The 26,748-nt window shown below is 32.8% G+C and overlaps 1 protein-coding gene across 5 annotated transcripts in view; it reads left to right on the top strand.

Annotated features, from left to right (window-relative positions):
* The window catches only part of LOC308658414 (protein disulfide-isomerase TMX3-like), a 67,261-nt gene that overhangs the window by 7,798 nt on the left and 32,715 nt on the right, over nucleotides 1-26,748 (top strand). For 2 of the 5 annotated variants that reach the window (XM_081311040.1, XM_081311038.1), the window contains exons 5-15: nucleotides 5,660-5,705; nucleotides 6,972-7,052; nucleotides 9,300-9,399; nucleotides 10,100-10,177; nucleotides 14,045-14,111; nucleotides 18,339-18,437; nucleotides 20,124-20,181; nucleotides 20,364-20,417; nucleotides 21,703-21,759; nucleotides 23,187-23,316; nucleotides 24,674-24,742. In XM_081311040.1, the coding sequence (XP_081167166.1) occupies nucleotides 5,660-5,705; nucleotides 6,972-7,052; nucleotides 9,300-9,399; nucleotides 10,100-10,177; nucleotides 14,045-14,111; nucleotides 18,339-18,437; nucleotides 20,124-20,181; nucleotides 20,364-20,417; nucleotides 21,703-21,759; nucleotides 23,187-23,316; nucleotides 24,674-24,742 (839 nt within the window). Of the gene's footprint in view, nucleotides 1-1,724; nucleotides 1,877-5,659; nucleotides 5,706-6,971; nucleotides 7,053-9,299; nucleotides 9,400-10,099; nucleotides 10,178-14,044; nucleotides 14,112-18,338; nucleotides 18,438-20,123; nucleotides 20,182-20,363; nucleotides 20,418-21,702; nucleotides 21,760-23,186; nucleotides 23,317-24,673; nucleotides 24,743-24,921; nucleotides 25,164-25,427; nucleotides 26,088-26,748 lie in introns of those variants that run through there. The other 3 variants (XM_081311042.1, XM_081311041.1, XM_081311039.1) reach the window with 3 other exon arrangements.

Below are 26,748 nucleotides of genomic sequence, written 5' to 3'. Positions count from 1 at the left end.
AACTTCATGTGTAACTACTGAAGGAATCCCTTTATAAGGCATTCCTTCAGTAGTTACACATGAAATAGGTTCTTATGTCTTGATTAGAAATGTATACACATTGATCATAGATGCAGTCCTTCATTAGTTCACTCAATTATTATTTCTTAACTACTGTTTATAAACCACCAAGTCTCCAGAGATTAAAGAAAGACTCAAACACATCCTGCCTGTTTTGGAAATGCTTATAATACAGCCTTATAGAGGTAGAAAGATAAACAAAGCAATAAGTGTAAAAAAGTCATAAAAACTGTAAATTCTTATGATCACTTGAATCATTGAGTGGAGTAATAATGTATAAAGCAAAGTGGAAATATACAAGAAAAAAGTCATTGAAAAAGTAGTTCATATAAGTTAGTAAAAATTTTTATGGTAAACTGGTCATGTGATGTTTCAGTGATAGTTAACAATTTACATTGTTACAATTCATTATAATATCTAATTCATCAATGTACTATTTATTAAGTGTTTCTGTGTGCCATTATTACATTGGAACTCTGATTAGAGGCAAAATAGATATTCAAGGGCTGGGTATGTAGCTCAATGTTATAGCACTTGCCTCGTATGCAAAAGGTCCTAGTTTTCATCCCTAGCACTACAAAAAAAAAAAAAAGCCCATGCATTTCTCCTGAGTAACTTAGAGAAGTATTTTAAATGCTTCGATTAAAAATCAGTATTTTTTTCTGCATCTTCAGAATATAATGTGTATATAAGTCAAGAGTATCCACACACAAACACACTGTATACATATATATACTATATGTTGTTTTTGAATTTTAATTTTAAAATGGGACTGGGACTTTTTTTTTTGTTTTTCATAAACCAGAGATTTGGTTTTTGCCTATAATTTCATGATTGTTGCAGATTTTATTCCTTATGTCTTGATTAGAAATCATCTTAACATCATATTACATGTTATATTGGATTAATGGGGAGGAAAAACCACTATAGAGATTGCTTTGAAGGAAATATATATACAGCACATTATCTCACACAAGCCACCTAGCTTTGGGAAAAAGGAAAAGAGGAACTGATATATACTGAGGCCACTATCTGCCAGGTTTTGGGATAGGTATTTTTTATATACCACCCCAGCTTGCACATCAACCTACATAATGATGTGTTCTTGTGAATACTTGTGGCTCCTTGAATAATTGAAACATGGTTTATTCAAAAAAGTCATTCCTTTGTGAGAAAGTTATTGAGTCACATTCATTAAATATCACGTATTGGGGCAAGACAGGAACATTCTAGGTGTTGGTAATTTGTTAGTGAGCAAAACGAACAAAAATTTCTGCTCTTGTAGAGCTTGCATTTTTATGGAGAGAGACAAAAATAATCAATATAAACATGAGTGAATAGTCAGTATTTCATGTTAGTCATGGATGCTTTTCCCTGCTGTAGACAGAAAGAAATTTTATCTTCCTAGTATTTAAAAAAAGTTGATAAATATTCAGAACCACTGTGGAGACATTACAAATACATTTTGGCTTATACTTTCCAATGTTTCTTTAAATACTCTAAGGCAGTTCAAATTTAGGCATTTTAGTGGAATTTAGAGTTAAATAGACAAAGAAATTGAATCTGTTGGGATTATTCTGTCTTACTGTAGAATGTTAATGATTTGGCTATTTTACTAATACCTCTTCCATCCGCACAACCCACTTCTGTTTCTCGGCCTATAGTCTGTAGACTTATGACATGCATTAGGATGACGTGGGAATTCATTGTCAGTTCAGGATCCTGAGGCCTACACCACTGTACCAAATGGAAATCTTTCAGATTTGGTCAAGAAAGTATATTTTGAACATGTACTTCAAGTGATTTTGCTGCACACGTAAGTTGAAGAACCACAAAGAAGAATATTAATTTGATTAATAGATAGTTACAGGACTTTGTTTCAGAGTGAGGTAGGATTATTCAAAGTGATCAAGTGCAACAAAAGTCTCTAAGATTCTTTGATGATATCTTATTTCTTATTCATCTCTTTGTAGTGGTTGAAAGCAAATGCCATCAAACTCAATCCAACATATCTGTTTGTAGAACTTTTGAAGTGGAGAAATTTGAACTGTATGTTTATTCAGTTCTCTGTATTTAGAATTGTACCAGAAACTTCTTGATGCATGGTTTTGTTTTTGTTTTGTTTTCTTTTTTTGGTACTAGGGGTTGAACCCAAGGTTGCTTTATTATTAAGCTACAACCCCAGTCCTCTTTACTTTTTATTTTTGAGACAGAGTCTTTCTAAGTTGCTGAGGGTCTCCCTAAGTTGCTGAAGCTGGATTCCGACTTGTGATCCACCTGCTTCAGCCTCCCTAGATGCTGGGATCCCAGGTGTATATACTATATTAATCCCTTCATGCACAGTAACTAATATCAGATTTAATAAAAAAGCTGTATGTGATCACTGTAAATTCAGATATATATTTTAGCCTTTCTTTTTGTATGTATTCCTTCAAGAATAAATATTGGAAGTTTCTCATTCAGTAGTTAAATTGTGATATTGTGCGCCCTGTAGTGGGATGCTGATTTTATTGTGGAACCAATGGAATTATGTTTAGTCTCTAGATATGGTTGTATGAAAAAGATCATAGTTTACCTCTCTTGATGCCTAAACATGCAGTGGTGTTTGAACAATAAAATTCTTATTCTGACTTCATGTTTACAGATTATATTTACAAATTAATTTTACTTTCTAGATTGTAAGCTCTGTTTGATCAGTGATTACATTTCAAGTTTTCTTACCTTGTATTATCAGCATTTGGGGTCTCTTTTTGGGGGGAGGGGTACAGAGGTTCTGTGCATTGTAGGAATTTTTTTTTAGCATTGTTTCTTGCCCCTACCCACTAGATACTAGTATACCACCTCCTCACTGCCCACTCCCATCACCACATTGTGTCAATGAAAAATGTCTCCATTTGATTGACAATCACTATTGTCTTTTATGTCCTTTTCATGTTGGATATATAGTGATACTTAGAGAGTACTAAGACAGATAGTATTTTTCAGCTGAAATAGAGATTGAGAGTTTGAGGCTAACTCCTCGCTACGTCCCCCCACCTCCAGTTTATAGGTTAAGTAGCATGGTAACTAAGTGGCATGAGAATAATTATACATACCAGAATTTGAGATAGAATTATGCCCAGAATTCAAGATTACCATGATTCATATCTTTACCTGTCTCTGCCATCAAATTATTATAATTTCAAGAAGCCAGAAATAAAAGATTGCTTCATATTTAATCTCATTTTAGAAATATTTAAAAATATTTAAAATTATACAACTTCAGAGGAAGTTATTCATTTTATAAACTGGATCTTCTGTTTCTAAATAAATCAATATTATTATTCTTTAATATAAAATGTAGAGAATGAAAACTTAGACCGAGTCTCAATTGCAACCTTGCTTCCTAATTTGTTGTTTTCAAACAAGTTACCACATTTTCAAAAGTTTTCTTTAATTTGAATTTGCAGTATTTTTTCCCTCCAAACAAAAATGTTTCAAAGTTCAGTGGAAGGATATTAAAACCTGTTAAAATTTGTACATATTAGTATTTTAATATTATTTACACTTTGATGTATCAGCAGATAGTTACTAACAGTGAGGTCAAGAACAAGAGTAGGAAGGAAATGGCTCTAACATTTAAGGATAATTTATGTGCCAGACTCTGTGTTAGACACTTTTCTACATATTTTCACATTTAAAAATTCTACCTGTAGTCCTGAAAGGTGAGTTGTATCTTAAGAAGTAGTATCTTCTGAAGCAGAATCAGAGAAGTTGAATCATCCAGCATTGCACTCGATAATAAATGGAGCAGAATCTTAACCTGGGTCATTGTACGTCTACAACCTAGCCTTTGCTTGTGTGCTTTTCATTATATTGTCATTCCCCTCTAGGGGAAGCTAAGACAGTCATTGTCAATTGAAATTCTATCAGACATGAAGATCAAGGAGGCAAGGGGCTTTTAGGATAGGTGATATGAAAACTTCTAGATATGAAAACTGAGGTCAAAGAGATTGATAGAGTTCAATGTGGAGCAAGGATTTTTGCTCTGAAACCTGTTAAAGAGATTCACCTCATGCTGTGAGATACCATCACTATATTTGTCAGTGTGTACTTTGTTTTATTTATTGGATTTTTACATAAATAACTTAAAACAATTTGTGTGGATTGATTAATTAGTAGGATATAACTCCCTCCTCCAATCAGTTATATTCTCATGTTTTGGCAGATTTTAATCAATTTTTAGGTGAAGATGATATAGGCTTATATTTATTTGCCTCCGTAATTTGGGAAGGACAGGGTTTACTCATGTAATCTCTCCCAAATCAGTGTTTTTGCCGTCTTGGTAGTCACAATCATATTTAGTTAGAATACACTTTACAGAATTAAGTTTTAAGTTTAAGTTAGAGATGGGCACAAATTGTGTAGTTGCTCAAAGTTCACGTGGATATTCAGAGACAGGACCTCCAAAACTTGAATTTTCATTAGCTTTGCTGTTTATGGTACCTCTTATGAACATAGGTATTGTTCATTGTCCAGACTATTATGGTCACCTCCCTCCATGTGCCTCGGGAAGAACTCTAAGGTGATAAGGGAAGGCAGAGAGATTGGGGTGTTATTTTGCTACAGATTTTCCTTGTTATTCTGAATTGGTGACATATAATAAGAAACTGGACATGAAGTGAGTGTTAACTGGAGCTCAGTGCTGAGAGCCATGGCCAAGCAGTTTCCTTCTCCCCAACTGCAGTACACATATACTTGCATATACTGGAAATAGAGGAGATGACAAAGGGAGAAGTTTGGGGGTAAACATGGTACACTCTGCATAAATACTAGTATAGCTTTGCAAATGTTTTATATTGTATAATGTCCACTGAGAATATTTATTCTCTCCTTGTTGCCCTGAGTATAGTATTAATTTGATGAATGTTTTTTATACTTCTGAAAGTCCTAATTCTCTATTGGCATTTACTTGGTTGTGTTTTTATTTCTTCTTTTGTCTCAAAAGATGCCATTGGAGCAAATCCTTCTCATTTTAATCACTTGTGAGGATTTCAGAATAATCATTCGAGTTTATTGGAATTATTCTAGGTTATTACAGAAGCAGAAACTTACAAAATATAAACTTGCGTTTCAATCATATATTTACTGCAGTTAATTACAATTAGTGGTTTTAAATGTAGTAAACAGTAAAGGAAGAGATGGGTCTTTTTTTTTTTTTTTTTTTTTTTTTTAGAAAAATGAGTTAGATCTAGGAAGAAATGCTTGTCCTGGAAATAAAGTCAAAAGAAAAGTACCTGAGTACTTTAAAATATTAATAATAATAGTAACCAGAATGTCTTTTAGAATGATTACTCTGGAGATAAATTTTGAACTATTCTTTTGGCATTTTTTATTTTATCAGAATATTTATTTCCTGCCATGGATTGGATTTTTAAGTAATTGAATTCAATGAGAATGTCATGTTTTTTATTTTTCTATGTGAGTTTCTTTTTAGCAATCAATTGCAACATATCTGCAAGGGCTTATATAAATATATATATTTTTTAAGTAAAAGACTCATTGTTATCTAGTTTCTTAAATAAAATATTTAGAATTATTTATTCTTTTTCTTATTAAGGCCTTGCTTCAGAGTTTGGAGTTCGAGGTTATCCAACAATTAAGCTGTAAGTTAAGTGTTGTATGTTTATATGTGTATTTTTTATTAGTTCACTCTGCTTACGTTTTAGTACGTTCATTTCTAGTAAAATTTCACTGGTGGATTGAGGATTGGGTTCAGCTGCCTTTTTAAGATAAAATTTGTATTCAAAGGAGAGGAATGCTCTTCATTTTTAAGTCAATACATTGTTTATGGCTGATTCAATAAGTGTGTTTTGAGTGCTTACTGTGTGACATGTCCTGGGCAAGACATGATATACAGTCATAAATTATGAAATGTCTCTTATTCTTGAGATGCTCAAGTATGTATTCTGCTTTCTCTCTGTAAATCCTGTCTCCTAACAGATTTAATGATTGTATGATCAAATTTACTTCATTAGGGATAAAAGACATGAAGGGAATCAAAATTGATGGTCATTAAGTTTAATTTGTAGGTAATTGATCAAGTCTAACAGTGTACAAATTGGAAGAAATGGTGTGATAATTCTAAAGAACTTTTATTTAATTTCTCAGGATATTCATTGCCCTTATGTTGGTAATGTGAATAGGTGAGGAATTGTTTTAAAAGTTATTTTTGTAATGAAAGTTTTTTTTTCAGTATTTTAAAATCTCAAATATCAAAATTTGAGTAACTTAAATTCATTATATATTTGGTATTATGTTGATTTCTTTCACCTTTTCAAAATGTTTGCTAAGCCTCTTTTACTTTTTGAGTTTAATTTTCCTTTCTTTTGTGTTTAATTATAGGTGTTCTGTTATACTTCCTAATTTTCTTTTTGGTAATTTCTGTTAATTAGACACACATCAGCAGGCTTTTGAAGAATTATCTAAATTTTTAGAAAAGTAATTGTATGTAATTTTTATGGTAGATATTAGAGCATATGTTAAATAACTATGATATTTGTTGTTTAAATTTGAATGGCTTTACTAAAATACTCTTATTAATTTCCTCCTTTTGACAGATAAGATAGAATCATACTGCTTTGAAGCTCTTGTCCATGAATATGTAGATTACTCACTTTTCAAAAGGCATAGGCTCAGTGTAATACAGAGTCAAATATTTTTTATAATTTATTAGAATGCAGCCTTTTCCTATATATTTTGAGTTGCTGATCCTCTGAAGCCAGTTGCCTGCTATATTTTACATGACTATACTACTTGTAAAAGTCTTCTGCAATTACTATTTCATGTACTTTAAGTTTATGCTATAATAGTTATTAACATTAACTATTAAAATTTAAAATAATTCATGTTCTTTTATTTATTTACTTAAGATTAAAGGGGAACTTGGCATATAATTACAGAGGACCACGTACAAAAGATAATATTATTGAATTTGCTCACAGAGTATCTGGGTAAGTTCTTATCAGGAAAAACCTGTATTTAACACTAACATTTGAAAATTAGATATATCGTAATAAACCACTTAAAATGCACATATTTTAGGGACTTAAATAAGAAGTATTTGTTTCCTGATTTATTTATGGAAGGTAGTTATGTAGCTTAAGCAAAGAGATATTTTAAAGAGATAGTGTTTTGTATTACATATTTGTTAATCTCACATTTAAATTCACTTTGTGTATAGAAGAAATTTTCTAAAGTGAATTTTAATATATTTTCAAACTTTGCATTACTTACCAGGCAGTCCTCCCTCATTCATGGGTGGTACGTCCCAGAACCCCCAGCAAATTCTTGAAACTGTACATAATACCACACCCTGTATATGCTGTGTTTTTTCTAACATATCCTTACCTGTGATAAAGTTTAATTTATAAAATAAGCACAGCAAAAGATTAAATCAAACAGCAATTCTAGAAATATACTGTAATGATGGTTATGTGAATGTGGTGTCTTTTCTTCTTTTTCTCAATATCTTATTCTACTTTTACCTTTTCACTTAAAGCAAATTCTATAAGGCTTATCTCTGGTATCCAAATTTCCAGCATCACTACTCTTGCACATTGAAGCCATTATCAAGTAAATTAAGAATTATTTGAACACAATCACTGTGGTACTTTCACAGTCCATCTGACAATGAAAAGGGCCGCTAAGTGACTAATACGCAAGTAGTCTATACAGCATCCACATGCTGGAAAAAGGGATAACTCACACCCTAGACAGGGTGAAGTGGGACTGTGTGAGATTTCACCACACTAATTAGAATGGTGCACAACTCAAAATTGTTTATGCTGAAATTTTCTTACAACCTAATTATTGATTTGAAAGTGATATATTTTTTTAAAATCTATCTTGCTTAGGAATAATAATTTAATTTGATTATCTATGGTTGTAATTATTTAATGTGATTATGTGGAACCTCTTGAAGAGAACATTTATCAAGCTAGGTTAACAAACATTGACTTTAAAGCATTTGAGCTTGACTGGATATATTGATATTCCTAATAGCTTTATTAGAATAAGATTGATTTTATTATGATATTTTATTATGATACTGTCTCAAATTATTTGAGAAAATTCACAAAATTTGAATATTTTTGTAGAAGTTTAGGATGCTTTCTGGTGTATTTATTTATTGATTGCATGTTTTATTTCCTTTCTTTGCTTTGTAAATAAATTTTGAAATAACTTTTATATGAAGGTAATGTTTTGGGGAATGGGCTTTACTCCCCCATGACTTATTAGTCTACAGGTTTTGACGGTTTTTAATGCTTTTTGGTTTAAGCTTAAGAATGGCTTCTGATGTAACTTGGGTTGACTTTATTGCAACTGAAATTTCAGGAGTCAGTTCTGGAGTTGCATCACTTGCTAGTTAATTACTGAGCATTAGAATAGAGGTTGAGGGAAAGTGATGCAATGAATCCCAAGAATTGTGCATTTTGAAAATGTTTCCTTTTGCAAAGTGTTTTCTGTTCCTTTTATGAATTTTGTGGGGTGAAAGTCTGACAATATATACCATTTTAAAAAGATAATTCTTCTTTTAGTTATTTAATTACATTTAAAGGTGATACGTTTTATAATAATTTTGATGTAATTCATTTCTGTTTGCTTTTGAAAAATACTAACAAAGCTGTAGAGTTCTGTTTTCTATCTACAAGCTTTTATGCACTATAATGCATACTATTTTATTTTTTCTGAAAATAAGTAATAATCTGTTCTGGAACTTGTCAGGTTTTAACCTCTGTAGATTACTTAGAAACTAACATTTAAATTGACAGAATATTATATAAATATTTTTAAATGCCGTATATTCCTGGGATGGTATTTCACAGTATGTTTTGTGAATGTTCTTTTAAAAGGGGAAAAACATTCTCATGTGAATTGTTTTGTTTTTAATCAAGGGCTGTAAAAAGATGATAATTCTGTTTTTACCTATCAAAATGTTGGCAGTGGTGATATTCTCTGAAGAGATTATTTGAAACTTGTTTTCCAATTGGTAGGTTAAATTGTAGGTGTATATATATTGTCAATATGTGGAAATAATCATAGTCATGGGTTGAAGCTTTATTTGCTGTATGGATTTGGGGATAATGAATTGATATATTATTAAAGCTTTTTCACTGTAGACATGACCAGCCCTCATAGGTAGGAGTAGAGTAAATCATGTACTATCTTTAGTTCATGCTTGTTTTGTTTTCACACAGAGCTCTAATTCGGCCACTTCCAAGTCAGCAGATGTTTGAACATGTGCAGAAGAGACATCGTGTATTTTTTGTTTATATAGGTGGAGAATCACCTTTGAAAGTAAGAAATTATTTCTTGATCTATAAAAACATACGATTATAATTAAATGTGCTTAATAGTTAAGACTTAGTCAGAGCCTCAAAATTTACTCCCATTTTTACAGGAAATCTTTCAGTTCAATCTTAAGTATTTTTGTAATAAAAACATTTTCTTGGATACCTTCTGTGGTGTTTGCTGCTCTCAACAGAAGTTGGTAAAAACATCGGTGGATGCCACCTGCCTTAGTGTTTCTTTCATTACTGACCTGGTTATTTAAAATTCACATTGCTTTTTAGCATTGTACATCTTTAAGACTACAAATTGCAGTGTGAATATCAACTCTCTAAAGGCAAAAGGCCCTTATTGTCTTAAGTTATTTTATGTGTATGTGTGCTCACACATATCTTCCTTATAATCATCACTGTCATTATTATACATTGTTAATCTAACTTAAATTAATATATTGAATCAAGTTTAAAATTAAATATCAAATAAACAATCAAATGTATTTGGAGGAGGATAAAAACACTTGGTTACAATTATCTTTTGCCCTAGAAACAATTCATTTCATTTGCTTGTATTTTATCTTTTCACTCAATGTGCTAGCAAATTGCAACACTACTACTTACTACATAAGGTAGCTCTGATTGTTTAATGAATAATAAATTTTCATCTTTTGATATTCTAAAAAGGCCTTTTTTTCCTCTTTATATTGTTACAGGAGAAATACATAGAAGCTGCTTCAGAATTGATTGTTTATTCATACTTCTTTTCTGCTTCAGAAGAGGTGGTTCCTGAGGTAACATTTAAAATTGTATTTTAATGACAGTTTTATTTTTTAATTTTACTTGATTTTATCTGATTTATTTATCGTGAGGCATAGAGTAAACATGTTTACTCTTTACTGCTGGTGACAGACTGCTTATTATTAATAAACAAATATCGCCAGATTAATGAAATTTAGGAATTATTATTATAGGTTTTTTTTTCCTTTTTAAATAACAAAGGTGGTAACAAATGATATCTCACACTCTAAGGTTGTTCATAAGTAGTTGTTCATAAGTAGTAGATTAACTTGGGTCTGTGCACATGCTTGTGTGTTATACATGAAGTCTACTGTTTGGATCCTAAGATAGCAGTTCTCAGTAAACAAATCTATAAACAGGATCTCATAAATTCTGTAAAACAAAAAAGCAGCAGTGTGATAGTGGGACATAGGGGGGTGAGATAGTTGCTGTAAATTGGTTAATTAAGAAATGTTTATATGAGGAAAAAATAGGTAAAAAGGACTTAAGACGATGTGAAAGAGTCATGCAAAGATAATACAAATACCAAGATGAGAACATTCCCAGCATATCTGAGGAAGCAAACAATAGACCAGAGTGACAGTGGTGATGTGAAAGAGGAGATCGGAGTGGGCACTTACTGGTGATGAGGCTAAGGTTGATGGAGAACATGGTTTGATACTCATTTTTTTTAAATGTAGACTCTCTTTTTAAAAAAATATATATATTTATATAAAACAGCAGAATGCATTACCACTCTTATTACATATATAGAGATCAATTTTTCATATCTTTGGTTGTATACATAGTATACTCACACCAGTTTGTGTACTCATATCTGTACTTTGGATAATAATGACCATCACATTCCACCATCATTAATTACCTCATGCCCCCTCCCTTCCCCTCCCACCCCTCTGCTCTGTCTAGAGTTCGTCTATTCCTCCCATGCTCCCCCTCCCTATCCCACTAGGAATCAGCTTCCTTATATCAAAGAAAACATTTGGCCACCCTGAACGTGCCCAATCTCCTCTGATGCTCATTTTAAGGACATCTGTGCTAAATGCAGACTGAATTGTAAATTGGATACATAGGAAAGAAAATCCAGGGAGGTCAGTTGAACTTTTGTAGTAATCTCCAGAGTTTGGGCTTGGGGGTTAGTAAAGAACTGGGGGAAGTGAAAGGATTGGTGTGTTTAGGAGGTAGAATTGTCAGGGCTTGATGTGGAGGTAAAAGGGTGGACTTAAGGTGAGCCCTGAGTGTTTGGTTGGAACACCACAGTCAGTGGTGGTGGTATTTATGAGCTTGGGGAATGTTGGGAAGAATGGTTGGGAAGTAGAATAGTGATAAAGAACTTGAAATTTTCTTTTTAATTTGATTTGGCATAACTTGTCAGGCATCTGATTTCAAGTGTTAAATATAACAGTTGGATATAGAGATCTAGAGATAAGACAAGGCTGCATGAATAAACTTCATAGACAGGGGATGCAATATTTTAAAGAAACAAGTAGTCCCAGAACCCAATGACAGCAAAGAAAAATGAGTAGAAATAAGCAATAATTGAAGTAGGAAAACAAAGGAGTAAGTAATTGTGTCACCTGCTTAGGAAGTAATCAAGGTGAGGAAGTAACCACAGTGTCCACCTGGATGTGGTTGTTTTTGAGAGGAGTAATGGGGATAGATATTATATGGTGTCATTTGAGAGATCAATGGCAGATAAGAACATGGAGACCACAGTATGAAAATTTTTGCTTTGCAGGGTACCTGAGAAATTTGACAGTAACAAGGGAAACATAAAGGATATCAAAGGAGCTTTTTTTTAACTAGTATAAGTTATCAAAATGTTGAAATATTTTTATTTTCACAAAGGTAAGTCATATTATACTTGTAAATATTTTTAAAATGTCTTAATGTTTAAATATTTTGATGTAAGAAGATTACAGACTTACCTAGAAGCTACATTTAATGTTTCCTGCAATGTATATGCAGGTGTTTATGCTATAAATATGTACTCTGATCTGATTTTCAACTCCTTAGAGTACCGCAGGCAAGTTTTGGTCAATCTAAACTCACTTTTAGTTTATGTAGTTAGGTGTAATTCAAGTTATTTTGCAGCATATTCTTTGTTTATACTTTTACTTTTGGCAGACAGGGGAAGATGGAATGGAAAAAGGGCCAACTTTGCCATCAGATCTCAAACAAGTGTCTCAAAAGGTTACGTTTACGTATGGAATGCCAATATGTGATATAAAGCCTAAAATGAACTTGAACTAGAACTTCTAATTGTTTGTTATCTCCTAAGTCCAGTGGAACATTCTTTTTAATATTAGAGAGTTTGTGGTGAATCCTTATCTATAGAGTCTTCTTGGCACTTTCTCTTAGACACCAGGGCTCTGAGTAGGCACAGATAGCATCTGCTACATGGGCACACTTGGTTATTATGTATTACGGTTGATGTTGTTATTAGCTCTGACAACTAGTTTCTTTAAGCAGTTTTAAATTATTCTTGGAAATATCAGTCTTTGTCATCTCTTAGTTCTGAGTATCTAGTTGGCAAAGAGTGCTTGGGGAAATAATGGTTATTGCAAAATATTATAAGGAGTTTTACTCCAGTAGAGAGAAATCTAAAAAGGGCTAAGTCCATGATTTTTATAGTTCATCCATATTTTGAATATTAGTGTTTTGCCAGAGTTTTATTACCTTTACAGTTAGGATTTATGAAAATTCTAGTTGGTGTTGTAGGAGGATAAGAGGGGTGAATTAAGATAGTTTCTGACTTCAGAATACTTTAATGTGTATGGAGAAGAGTGACATGTAGACAGATGACTGCAGTATAAGATAGTGAGTTTAAAGGAGCACAGGGGAGAAAAGTAGACTGAAGTATGTGATCCTGGATAGGTACAAGTCTTCAGACTACTTTAGTCGTGTTCTAGGACAAACCACTCATATGTCTTTGAAAGAGAGACATGCTGAATGGTGAAAAATTATTTCATACATCTGTGTGGGTCAGTTGACAAGAGCAGGTAAATGGGGCATGTGGATTATAGAGCCCCACCTAAGAGCTTTACCACTGCCTGTAAGTAGGTGTTTTTTAAATTTATTTATTTTTTCTGGTGCTATATCATTTTTTTAGTGGTAATGTAACCAAATCATTGTATCTTATCTTCTCCTTTCCTTTATTTGTAATTACTTTCATTTTGCCATGCTCATAATAATTCTCAGTGGCTTTATCTTCTGATCTCATTCTGATTCTCTACTATAATTTTACTCCTTTAAAATTAGTACCATGTAGGTATAAGAAGCAATTACTTCCTGAATGAATTCATTATTATTGAGACTGTTGTAAATTGCTTATAAAACACTTTATAGTTTAAATATGCTCTCATTCATTATCTAATAGAACTCATAAGTGCCCTGTGGGGGGAAGTGGTCTGAATGTCCTTATCTCACAGAGGAGGAGGCAGATTCCTCTAGAAAAAGTGTTTGGCTCATTATCACACAACTGGTGAGTGGCTGGGAAGAGCAACCCAGATGGGCTGATTGGCACTGTGCCCTTGCTGTTCTGCTGAGTGCTGTGATTCTCATGATGGTACCTTTAGGTCTGTTCTCAGTTTTAAGAATAAATCCATTGCTTTCACCATTGTCAACTGGACAGTGTGCCAGTGTGTGTAAGGAAATTCAGACCCAATCTTTAGGTGAATCTTGGATTGATGCTACTTTTTTAACTTTGAAATGTTTTGATAACTTACCTTTCTCTTGGGGGGGGGTGGTTTGTGTAAGCTTGTGCAATGCACACTTGGTATCTTTCAATACTTGAAACCATAGCTATCAATTAAAATTTTTTAGTGATAAAAGTTATTTACATTTCTGATGTTTTGCAGTATGTGACCCTAAAAGAGGTGCCCGCTGTGCTTGTTTTCAAAGATGAGAATTACTTTGTTTATGATGGTAAGTTCCAAAGTTTTAATCCATGCAGAACATTTTAAAATTATATGTTATATATTGTCTATTACAGGAGGCGTTGATAAGATTTTTTAATAGTTGAATGATTAATGTGTTTTTGCCCTTCAACTTTAGTTTTTCCATTTCTTATACTTTTATTCTGAATTTAGAATAAAAAATTAAAAAATAGTAATTTTTTGTCAAATTATACGACATTTTGAGAAGTAAACCATATGCAATTTCTATACATTACTTTACAAAAATGTTCTGAATTAATCTTAGCCAATACCTAATATTTCAGATATATAAAAAGATGAAATAATAAAACATCTTCCGTAGTAAAGCCTTCATAAATTCCTTTCCAGCTGCATCTCTCCCTCATCAGAGAAACCCATTCATTGAACAAATACTTGATCTGTTTTAAAAAGTATTATTTTGATGTCAGATGTACATTATAAAGAGAATGATATGATGAAATCCTGCATACTTATCAGCAAGGTTTTTTTTTCACCCCCAAGCACAGAACTAAAAAATGTAACTAAAGGAAAACCTAACCCTCTTTATATATTACAAACAAACAAACAAACAAAAAACCCCAAGAGACATTTTATAAACTCCTGAAAAATAGTAGCTGCAACATTATTTAAAATAGCAACATAAAAAATGGTAAACTGAGTTGAATCCCCTAACATATATAATAAAATTCATAACCCATTTACTTGAAGCACTATACAAAAGCAGGAACAGAATCTCTAATATATGACAGTTAAAGACATAACATGATGCAAAGAGAGTTAACTTTAGCCACTTTTTTCTTTTTTATTATTTTATTTATTTTAATTAGGTATATATGACAGCAGAATGCATTTTGATTCATTGTACACAATTGCAGCACAGCTTTTCATTTCTCTTGTATTTATCAAGAATACAGACAACAGTAAGTTTTGGTGAGAATGTGGGGGAAAAGGCACACTCATACATTGCTGGTGGGGCTGCAAATTGGTAGAACCAATCTGGAAAGCTGTATGGAGATTCCTTAGAATACTCAGAATGACCATCATTTGACCCAGCTATCCCACTTCTTGGTCTATACCCAAAGGACTTAAAATCAGCATACTATAGTAACACAGCTACGTCAATGCTCATAGCTCAATTCACAGTAGCTAAACTGTGGAACCAACCTAGATGCCCTTCAGTAGATGAATGGATTAAGAAACTAGTATATATACACGATGAAATATTACTCAGCATTAAAAAAGAATAAAATTATGGCATTTGCAGGTAAATGGATGGAGTTGGAGAATATCATGCTAAGCGAAGTAAGCCAATCCCAAATACCAAAGGCCAGATTTTTCTCTGATAATTGGATGCTGATTCATAATGGGGCGAGGGCATGGGAGAAATGGAGGAACTTTGGGCAAAGGGGAGGGGGGGTTGGAGGGGGGTTAGGGAGGGTGAATGGTGAATAGGTACAGGAAAGATGGTGAAATGAGATGGACATCATTACTCAAGGTACATGTATGACCGCACATGTGATGTGATGCTACATTGTGTACAGTCAGCAAGGTTTTTTACCACATTTACTTCAGCTGTTTTGGTTTTTTTTTTCCCCTTCTTGAAATATTTTAACGCAAATCCCAGTGTTATTTTATCACTTTGGTGCTTCATATACCAGTCTTTTAAAATGTGAGCCATATGTCTTAGATAGCCTCATGCTGTTAGAACAACTTGGATGATTATAATTCCCTAATACCATCAATCCCTACCCCCATGGTTCCCAGACTGCTGAGTACTGTAGGTAGTGCACCTGACTACCTGGGACCCCAGGAGATAATTTAAATTTCAGGGGAAGGGGAAGAACAAGACATCTGTTGGACCCTACATAACTGCTCCAAGATGAAAGTAAATGCAGTCTTAGCAGCCGTCTCAGTTAAAGTTTAACAAAAAACTGAGTTTCTCATTCTCACTAGCCAGTGACTTGTGGCTACTGTGTTGGAGAGCACAAATATGGAGCATTCTGTTCACTACCAGAACATTGTAGAGTGTGGTTGTTTTTCATGTTGAATTAATTGTACTATGGAACAGAAAGGAAACCAGAACTAATTGAGAACAATAGACTTTGAATTTCTTAATTCAAATGTAACAGAAGAGTATCCAGTGAAAGAATGTTTTTAATTAAAAGGAACATTTTCTTTTGATAGTCATATGAAAGTTGAGCATTTCTAATGTTAATTATCTTTAATTACAAGAACTGAATTTAGTTTCTTGTAGTAGAAGTGTATAGAGGGCATGCTATCTCTCTACTTAACCTGAGGTTGTCCTTTTATCCTCAAAGTAATCTATGAGGAAGTTAATATGGTAGATTGATTAATGTCCTAAAATTAGGGCAGGTAACTGATAATGTTAGATGGTAGAGACATGTACAATTAGTTTTTTATGTGGAGTGTTCAGTCATTCATTAGAATGTTTATTAAATATCTATGTTAGACATCAAGCTTAAAAAGGAACTTAAGAGGAACTTGCATATATGAAAAGAGAGGGAGATAGTTTTTATCTATTCTGTCTACTCTTTGATTATAGTTCTCTTTGTATAAGCATTTTCTGTATATTATTTATTAAAATAATCATTTAAGATTAATATTCTTAGTAATTTACAAATTGATTAAAGCATGAAGACATTTTTCCCCCCAAGTTAAAATGTGTAGTCATTGGGATCAATGTTGATCATACAAATTTCTTACTCCCATCTTATATGAGTTTCTTAACAACGTAGAAAGCAACTTTGTTTCTTTGTTTTTTTGGGGGGGAAGACATCAATTTAGATTTAGATTATTCTTTGAGTCTGCATAAGAAAGTACCCTATTCTCATTTCTCTGTGTTTTCAGCTGTGGAGACTTCTGTGCTTGAGACAGGATTAATGTGAGGTTTCTACATTTATAAAGGCCAAGCTTTTCTAACATGGAGTAGATGGTATTTAGAGCCTGCTTGGAGCCTTCAGATAGACTAGGGGTTATCCTTTAAATATTTATTTTAATAATTATTGATAATATGTTTAGAAGCATTGGGTTAAGGGTTTAGGAGGATGGTTTATTTTCTAATGAGTTTCCAGTTTATCACTTTGAGAAATCTGTACAAAATTTGCTTTTGACATAGAGTGAAGATTGTGTCCCAGAAAGCAACTTCTAGTTTTAGGTTTACTTTTCTGATTTATAAGTCCAAATGCATAAATACTTTCAGATTTGCATTATACTACTTATATTTTGATAACTTGAAAACGTTTGTTTAGCAATGCAAGTGACATAAAGCATACCTTTCAAGAAGTCAGTATAATACAGTTTTCAGCCAGAATTATTGATAGGCTTTAAAAGATGTTTACAATTGGCTTTTTTTTTCATACAATTGTAATTACTTCAGAATTACTTGAATTATATTTTTAATCAGGATATAATATTTCTTTTGAATATTATCTTCTCTATCTGCTTTCCACAGGAAGTATTTGATGTTGGAAAAAAGCTGATATGCTCTGGTTTTATGTGTGTGTTTAAGTTGTACATACAAAAAAGATTTCTAAACTAAGAAAAATTCATAAAATAGAGATGAGCAAAAAAATTATAATAAAAATGCCATCCATCATACAAGTGAAGGATAACCATTTAGGAGTACATGCTTTTATTTATTTATTTATTTATTGAGAGAGAGAATTTTTTAATATTTTTTTGTTTTCGGTGGATACAACATCCTTTATTTTTATGTATTTTTATGTGGTACTGAAGATCGAACCCAGCGCCTTGCGCATACCAGGCGAGCGCCCTACCTCTTGAGCCACATTCCCAGTCCCTATGCTTTTATTTTGTCCTTTGTTACTATCTTGTTTAACTTTGCAAAGTTAGTTATAATACTCATTCATTTATATTAAAATTTATTAAATTTTTAAAATTTATAAATCATCCTTCCCAGCATGTACCAATATGCACTTATTTTGATTTAGGGCATTTCAATTGTTTTTCTTACTTCAAATTATTTTTTGTTGTTTTAGTGATGTTATAAGTTGCTTTGTGCTTTAATCTTTTTGTATATCTGATTGCTTGCTTACCATAAATTTCTAAAAGTACTATTTATGGATTTAAGATTATATTCTTTGTCAGATATTTTATATGTATTGTCAGATTAAAACATTGCAACTTTGTTAAACATACTGGTACTACAATTTAGTCATTTTGTTTTGTTTTTAAGAATATGAGGATGGTGACCTGTCAGGATGGATCAACAGGGAGAGGTTTCAGACTTACCTTACTATGGATGGCTTCCTCTTGTATGAACTCGGAGACACAGGTAACAAACATATGTACAGCTCTTCATTACTCTTTGGGATTCCTTAATTGACTAAAATCGATTTCTAAAAGAGATGGATCATTATCTCCATTTCATGAAGTAAACTTGAATGTTAGTACTGCTTTTGAGAATAGAAACTTATTACCAAATATACTTGTGGGGGGCAGGTCAAAGATTAGCTAAATACAGGGCTTACTAATCAAACTGATGACAGGAAATCAAAAGGCCTGGATAGGAAGGGATTTGAAAAAGTTATCTACCAAGAGGCTATCCACAGGTTTTGTATAGGAGTTGAAGTAAAACTTATCAGAACCTTATTATAAGGTCTACTTGTACTTATGGTGGGTGGGGGAATGAATCAAACTGGCAATTTCTTAAAGTTACATGATTAAAAATGACAGACAAAGCAAATATGAACATAAAAATGGAAGTTACAAGAAGTTAATTACATAGTTTTATAGATGCAAACTGCAAAACTTATATCATAAGTTTTAAGCAGAATCGTTTTATAAATATACAGCAAATGAGAAATCATGGCTTCTCTTGCCATTTTTGTTTTAATTCACAATGTTAAGATTAAGCCTTCTGTAAATAGCCTAGTGTCTGGCACATTATTTGGCACTCAGTAATTGGTAAATTAACATGAAAAACTGTTCCTGTGTTTCTTGAATCTTTTTCGTACATGTTGTAGACATTGTGAATAAAGGAAACTAATGAGGCATGTAAAAACTAAGAAGCACATGGTAAAAAAGCAAACACTGAGTAGTAAGTGAAATATTTTAAGAATGGAAATAATCACTGTGAACTAATGTTTTCAGCAGAGTGTTAAAAGTATTCAAGATTGTGTGGACTTTAGAGATGTGTGTAAGCAACATTGGGGGCAATAGAAGCCATGTGTAATGTGAGGAGGATGTTGAAAGACTATTAACTTAATCTTGCTTTGTATACCTGCTAGGAGCCACATAGTATCCCAGTATTTTTGTGTATATAATCTCATTTTCCTCTCAATGACTCTATAAAATAGATACTAATTTCTTGGAGTAGACTGAAGCTTGCTGAAGTTGTTACGTAGCTAATACTCAACTGAACCTTACCATTGCTCTCCCAGGGCTTGAATAGTGCCAAGAACATAATGTCCAGCACTGATGATTATATCATGCTAATCCTCCTAGAGCTTAATCACATACATTTGATTCATGTTCTATTTAAGATTAACATGAGACATTTAATTCTGTTTATTATTACTGGCAAATAGGCTACATAAAAACCATCTTACTGTTACATTCATTTTCTTTTTACTAACAACTATAACAATTCTTAGTAAACTTTTTACCAATTCACTTCTTATGGTTTCAGCTTTTAATAAAAAATGATCTTAATCATTTTGTAGGTAGTGTGAAAACACAATTTGGGTATATAAATTGTTAATAGATTTACTATTAACATTTTGTGAGTGAGTGCTTGGAGAGAAATTATCACTTGAAGTTGACTAATTCACTGATTCTCTCTGATTCAAATGCATGTTATACTATAATGTGCTAGTTTAAGGAAGTTTAACATGTACGATAATTGTAATTAAATTTTAAAAACATTTTTTGCTATAATTCCTTATTCTCAATGAAAATGATAGTTTAAAAGTTGTTTAATAAGAGTTATTGAACTTAGATATGTCATTCTTAATTTCAGGAAAGCTTGTGGCTATTGCAGTTATTGATGAGAAAAATGCATCAATTGAACATACCAGGTATAGTTGCCTTGAAATAGTTTTAAGCTTCTAATGTCATCTAATTCAGACTACATGTGGCTTTAAGTCAACTTGATACAGTAGTATTTTACTTTTGCTACTGCCCTTAAACAAGGTGGAAGATATTTGATACTTATATGTTTCAAGTGATGAATTGAAATATTTATGTATTTGTTCTACAGATTAAAGTCAATTATTCAGGAAGTTGCAAGAGAATACAAAGGCCACTTCAGTAGGTATGTGCTTACATTCTGGAAGATTTACTTATTTTTGTTTAGTTTTATTTTGTAATATAGTAAAGCAAAAGTGGTAGTATAGTTTGAGCATCCCTAGTCTGAATATTGAAATGCTCTAAAATATAAGACTTTCTCAGCTCTGACATGTCACTTCCAATGGAAAATCTCACATTTGACTTCATTTGATGGGTAACAGTCAAAATGCAGGTGCACTTAACATATTGTGTCGCATTCCCTTCAAGCTGATTGAGGTATGTATGAAACAAATGAATTTCATGTCTGGATTTGGGTTCTGCCTCCCATATATTTCATTATGTATATGTAAATTTTTCAAAATGATAAAAAAAATCTGAAGCATGACTGGTTGTGAACATTTCAGGTAAGGGTGCTCAGTCTGTATTCTGGACTTCCCAAGGTAAATCAGGGAACTGAAGTATGGTAGCTTGTAGCATTTCAGAGTTTTCTGGATCTTGAAATTGACTGATAGTGTGTCTTACAAGTTAGGAAAAGAATGCAGCCTTATTTATAATTTGTATCATACCTGCTTTCTTATAGTATTGAGACAGGTTTTATGGAAGGAAATAGATGCTCAGATATTCATAAATTTGAGGTTATGTTACGTGAGCTGTCAAAAGTTAGAACAAAACTATAAAGATAATTGTAACAAGAACTCAAAGAATAACAATATAAAAATGTCATCAGAAATACTTTTGCTATTTGCCAAATCATTCTGTATGTTGCTGTCAAAAAAGACTGTGAGGGTCTGGAGTTGTGGCTCAGTGGTAGAGCGTATGCCTAGCATGTGTGAGGCACTGGGTTCAAAAATAAAAATAAATAAAAATAAAGGTATTGTGTCCATCTACAACTAAAAAAAATGTAAAAAGACAATGTGTCATTTTATATTATTTGATTTTTGTTATCTTATTCCAAATCTAGTGAAAGGTTAGTAAGCCTACAAAATACACAGTAGGTTGTATCTTCCGAATGGTCCAGTTTTAGAGTAAATAGGTATTTTATCTTAAAACATATTTCTGCTAGACAGGATTTTATTTCCACGCATCTAACCATTTATAAATGGAGATGTCTTAGAATTTGTTAGTGCTATTCATATATTTGTCTCAAAATCCAGTAGAAATCAGATTTCCTATGTATGTATATTATGTGATTCATTCAGTAGATATTTACAGCTTATATACTTATCAAGCCCTGACGCTATTTGTTGTATTGGTTGGCTTTTTTTATTTTTTTAAATATTATGCTCTTGGTTTTTGTTGTTGTTTGTTAGGGATTTTCAGTTTGGCCACATGGATGGAAATGACTACATCAATACCTTGCTGATGGAGTGAGTAAAGTGCTGGGTGATTTTGCTATCACATCTTTAAATTTGTTTTTGAGAGATAGGTTTAACAGTTAAAAAAAAAGCTGTTGGTATATTCTGATGAAAGCAGTCTTTCATTATTTTACTTTAGTTTCTAAATTCTGTATATGAAACTTACTGTGTTTTAGTATTGCTGTATACTAAAAATATTTGTCTCCCAGCTCAGTGTTATAATTCATACTATTCTGAAATGACATTATTCAGAAACTCTGATTTACATACTTTAACAAGTTCATTTTTAATAGGTATTTATAACTATTAAATATAAAATTTTGAACATTCAAGAACTAACTGCAATTATACAAGAATTTATTTTAATAGATTAAAATAACTATGTAGGGGAAAATGTGATTTTATAATTATTTAACCTAGTATGTTTTTGTAACTATTTGATATTAACTCTCTCATTCTAATAAGGATTTGAGAGTAGTTTGCCGAACTATGTTGTGGACCAGATATAGAATACAATGAAATCAAGAGAATGAAAAAGCACAGTTTCTCTGTAGAGTATTTGAAATAGCTGACCCTAAATTTTTTAATACTCAAAGTGGAAAAACAGGTTTTTTTTATGCTCTCCCATTGTTATAGGATACCTGTTGGTTTTAGGAAGTGTATGGTTGACCTCATCAACCTAAGAGAAGTTTATGAAGGGGACACTCTGCAATAGAATTATATTTTCATGTCCCAGGATACAATTTGCCTTGTTGAGGGTTCCAAGTACACTTGAAAAATACATGTGTTCTGATGTTGTTGGGTAAAGTTCCTACACAGTGTGACAAAGGGAGAACAGAGAATTTGCAATAGTGTTTTCTTGACTACGTATGATAAGGTACATGCAGAATGCTAGGCTTGAGTTATCTCGTATAATTTTTGTAGCATTGCCCGCTTCGTTCCATATGAATAATGTTGTGTGTGTGAAGCTTAGTTACTTGCTTGACATACTGTAACTTTCAGGGAAAGCTCCAAATTTGAACATTCGAAGTGGGCCTCTAGAGGCCACACTCTTAGCCTGATTTTCTGAATGCTGTGTAGCTAAGGTGGGTTGTGTATGATTAACAATGATAGTATTTGAAGTGGACTTATGACAAGGAGGAATCTGTCCCAGCAATTGACATATCATATATCATAATGTTTATCTTTACATTTAATCATGATTACTCAGCTCTCTGTTATATTATACATTAGAATGTTTTTCATATAATTTAACTTATATAATAAATTATATATTATTTCATATAATATAATTTAATTTCAAATTGATACACAATTTGAAATTATAGGTGAAGCTATTGATACAGCTTCCTTTTTCTGTAATTATTGAGATATAAAAATTCCAGAATATTTGTTATCAATATGTTTAATGTTTATTTGATTTCTTTTTATGTTTTCAGTGAATTGAAAGTCCCAACTGTAGTTGTACTGAACACATCAAACCAACAATACTTTGTGCTAGATAGACAGATTTCAGATGCCAAAGACTTGATCGAGTTCATTAATAACATTTTGGATGGCTCAGTAGAAGTAAGTGTTTCAGTTCTCTTTCAGAGGAATGATAGGAAGTAGAAGAGAAGCAAGTTGTTTTCATACTTCTGATTCTGAAAGGAATAGCAGGCCCTTGCTGAGGGGTGAGAGGGAACATTCTTCCATGTGATGGTCTCTCCTTTCATAGGCATTGTCACATTCTCTCAGACATAGAAGATCTTCTATGGAAGTAGCTAACAGGTGGGAATGCCCCATTGGAGGGTAATTTGGAGACATTTGGGGTGCCACAGTGATGGGGGAGGTGATACTGGCTTTTAGAGTTGGCTCTGAATGCTCAGAGGTCCTATATTGTGTGAGGTAATCCCTGACTCTAAATACTGCTTAGTTCCAAAAGGACCATTGAATTAAGTTATGAGGATGAGTTTTCTAGGAAAATTTGTGAAGAAGACTACAGTTTCTTAAGAGGTAAGGATATTCATTAAGAATCAAACCCCTGTGGAGAATTTCAGATATAATCTTATAAAATATATCTCAGAAATAAGTGAATAAGTTGCCTTAGTAATGTATTGTTTTTTTGTTTTTCTATAAATCTTAAGTGGGTTGCCACCCTTAGCATTAAAGGATCATGTTTTTCCTTCCAGGTCACAGGTTGTAACTAGCACACATCTTAATAGACTCAAAGAAAATAAGAGACTTTATTGCTTTCATGAAGTTTAATTATTATTATTTTCTGTAGATACTCATTTTCAGCTTTACACAAACCTTATTTGAAACATAATATGCATATCTACCTTGCATCAAAGTCGAGAAGTTTGTAAAACCCTCTTAATCACATAGTGGGAATTTTATGTTTGCAGAAATAGTATTTTGGTTCAAATGAAACTTGTCTGTATGAATGAGAACCCTTCCATTGTAAGTGAGCGGATGGCTTGAACTGTTTAATAATACAGAGATTACACTGGTCCTCATAGGTTGGTGATTCAGAGTGGGCCAGAGTTCTTGGATGGCTGAGACCAGGGATTGGATTGATTTTCATCAGGAAGTTTTTTCTCTTTGCCTTTCAGCACTTCCTTTTGAGCTTTATCCTCAGGGAGACTTTCCCCAAATGATAACAAAGGTATCCTATAGTAGTTCTAGTTCAGCAGTCCCAGATCTAAACTCAAAAATTGGGCATGCCTGGATTTAGGGAGTAGGTCAGGTTCAACTAAGCTGCATGGATTATGAATAGGAGAGAATGAAATTCTTCAGAAGAGAATCAGGTTGTGTTAACACAAGAAGACAAAAAAAAACAGCAAATGTGTTAAAATGGCTTTTTCAGGTGTTTTATGAAACATTTTATAGTCAACCTTTTGGCCTCCGATAACATTTTAATTTCTGTTTTCTTATTAAATTGAAGGCCCAAGGAGGTGATAGCATTTTGCAGAGATTGAAAAGAGTACTGTTTGATGCCAAGTCTACTGTTGTGGTAAGTTGGACAGTTTGTTTAGTGTCATTGGAAGCTTAGAAAGTATGGGTTCTTCATGTCTAATGAGGGTGAAATAGAGAATTTCAAAGGATTTGTTCAAAGTGTGTCTTCAATTTGAAGGGTATGAACTGCATCCATCATAGAAATTAAGTTTCTTTTTTTTAATATTTATTTTTTAGTTTTCAGTGGATACAACAACTTTATTTTATTTTTATGTGGTGCTGAGGATGGAACCCAGCGCCCCGCGCATACCAGGCGAGAGCGCTACAGCTTGAGCCACATCTCCAGCCCCAGAAATTAAGTTTCTCTAATTATTTCCATATGATTGAAGAGATTACTGAAATTCAGAATCACAGAATGCACTAAAAAACTATTTCTCCAACCTACTGAAAATTTAGATAATAGGAAATTTTTATTTCTACTAAGCATTGTTTCCTGTGAATTGGTCATTTTTGTTGAAAAAAAAAAAGTCTCAAGAATTCCTTTTTTTTTTGCAATATTCAAAGTAAACTTCCAGATCTTAAAGTTTTAGGCATCCCTGTGATTTGTATAGTTTACCCAGATCTTTCCTTTTATAGTTTCATTTTTGAAATATGTTTCCTTAGCTTTATTCACTCACTTCTTACCTGATTTTTTCTGCCATTCTAATTTCCATCTGTTTTTACCATATGAAACTTCCATGCAGTCTCACTGATAGCCTGCTGATAGTTGAGTCTTCTTGTGTATTCCTTTGGATTTCTTCAAGGAATCTCTTCTTCGCCATTCTCCTTTCCCTGCTGCTGTGATACTTACTACTTCCCCCACTTCCACCCCATTTCTCCAATAATCCATGCCTTTCCAGTGTCTCTTTCTGTTGCCCACTTGAGTCCTTGGAGCTGAGCCTTCTTGCTTGTAAGTGTATTCTAAAAGCTCATTCTCATTCCCCAGCTTCAATTCTTAGTCACCTTGACAGTAGAGCCTGTTAAAATTTGCTTGAGGCCTAAACTTAGTTTTAATTATCTATCATGAGCCATGCCATCAGCATTTTCACTCTTCCTAGCTGAAAGCAGGCATGCAACTATAGCTAGCCTTCTCTATTCTGAGAAGTGACTCTCATAATCTATGGCTTACCATGCATAACATACTGTTTCTTCAGTTTATCAGTGGCATTTCTTAATTTTCCTGTTGCCACCAACATGGATTACACATTATCAAACTATTTCTCCTCTTTACCTGGTCTCCACACTTCGCTCTTATTGGTCTCCATTCCATTCTGTAAACCACTAATGCCTCTAAAATAATCAACTTTGGCCATTGTTCATCCTTTTTCCAGGGATGCACATCAGAATGTGAATGAACTCTGTCCATCTAAAATACTTTCTCATTGTTTTTAAAATGTTACACAAAGTTTCCTGGATCTAATTGCAAGTACTTCACATTATGCCTTGTTCTGCCTCTTTCTTCCTTTTCCTATTTCTACCTCAAAATATAACCTGACTCTGTGTAGCCTTCTTCTGTTATCTTAATCCAAAATAATGATCTTTCTGAACTTGTGTATATTGTTCTTGTGAGTTACAAATGCAACCCATAAAATACAATGTAGTGGAAAAAACATTTCGTAAAATTTCTTTTGTTTTTGTGGGAGCTAAGGAGATTACATATAACATGAGGGAAACTAATAAGTGAATGATGATTTACTGCTTACCAGATGAGTAATAAATGATAAAAACATCATGTGAAGGGAATATGTATATACTCTCTTCATGGTAAATAACTCCATCTTTGCCATGAGCATCAGATTCCTATAGTTCAATGAATAGCTCAAAAACTGGCAGGCATAGTAATCACCTTAAAGAGACCTTTCAGTTAAAATGAGAAAAATGAGTTTTTTAAAAAGGGATTTAAGCAACTTGGTACACACACACACACACACACACACAAACACACAAAAGCATGTGTGTGTGCACATTTACATGCATGGATGCTGAATCTCTCTCTTATGGTGTCTTTAGCATGGTAGTTATTGT

The sequence above is a fragment of the Spermophilus citellus genome (assembly GCF_964194105.1).
Source record: "Spermophilus citellus genome assembly, chromosome: 10".
Lineage (NCBI taxonomy): Eukaryota > Metazoa > Chordata > Mammalia > Rodentia > Sciuridae > Spermophilus > Spermophilus citellus.
This window is presented reverse-complemented; position numbering and strand designations above follow the sequence as displayed.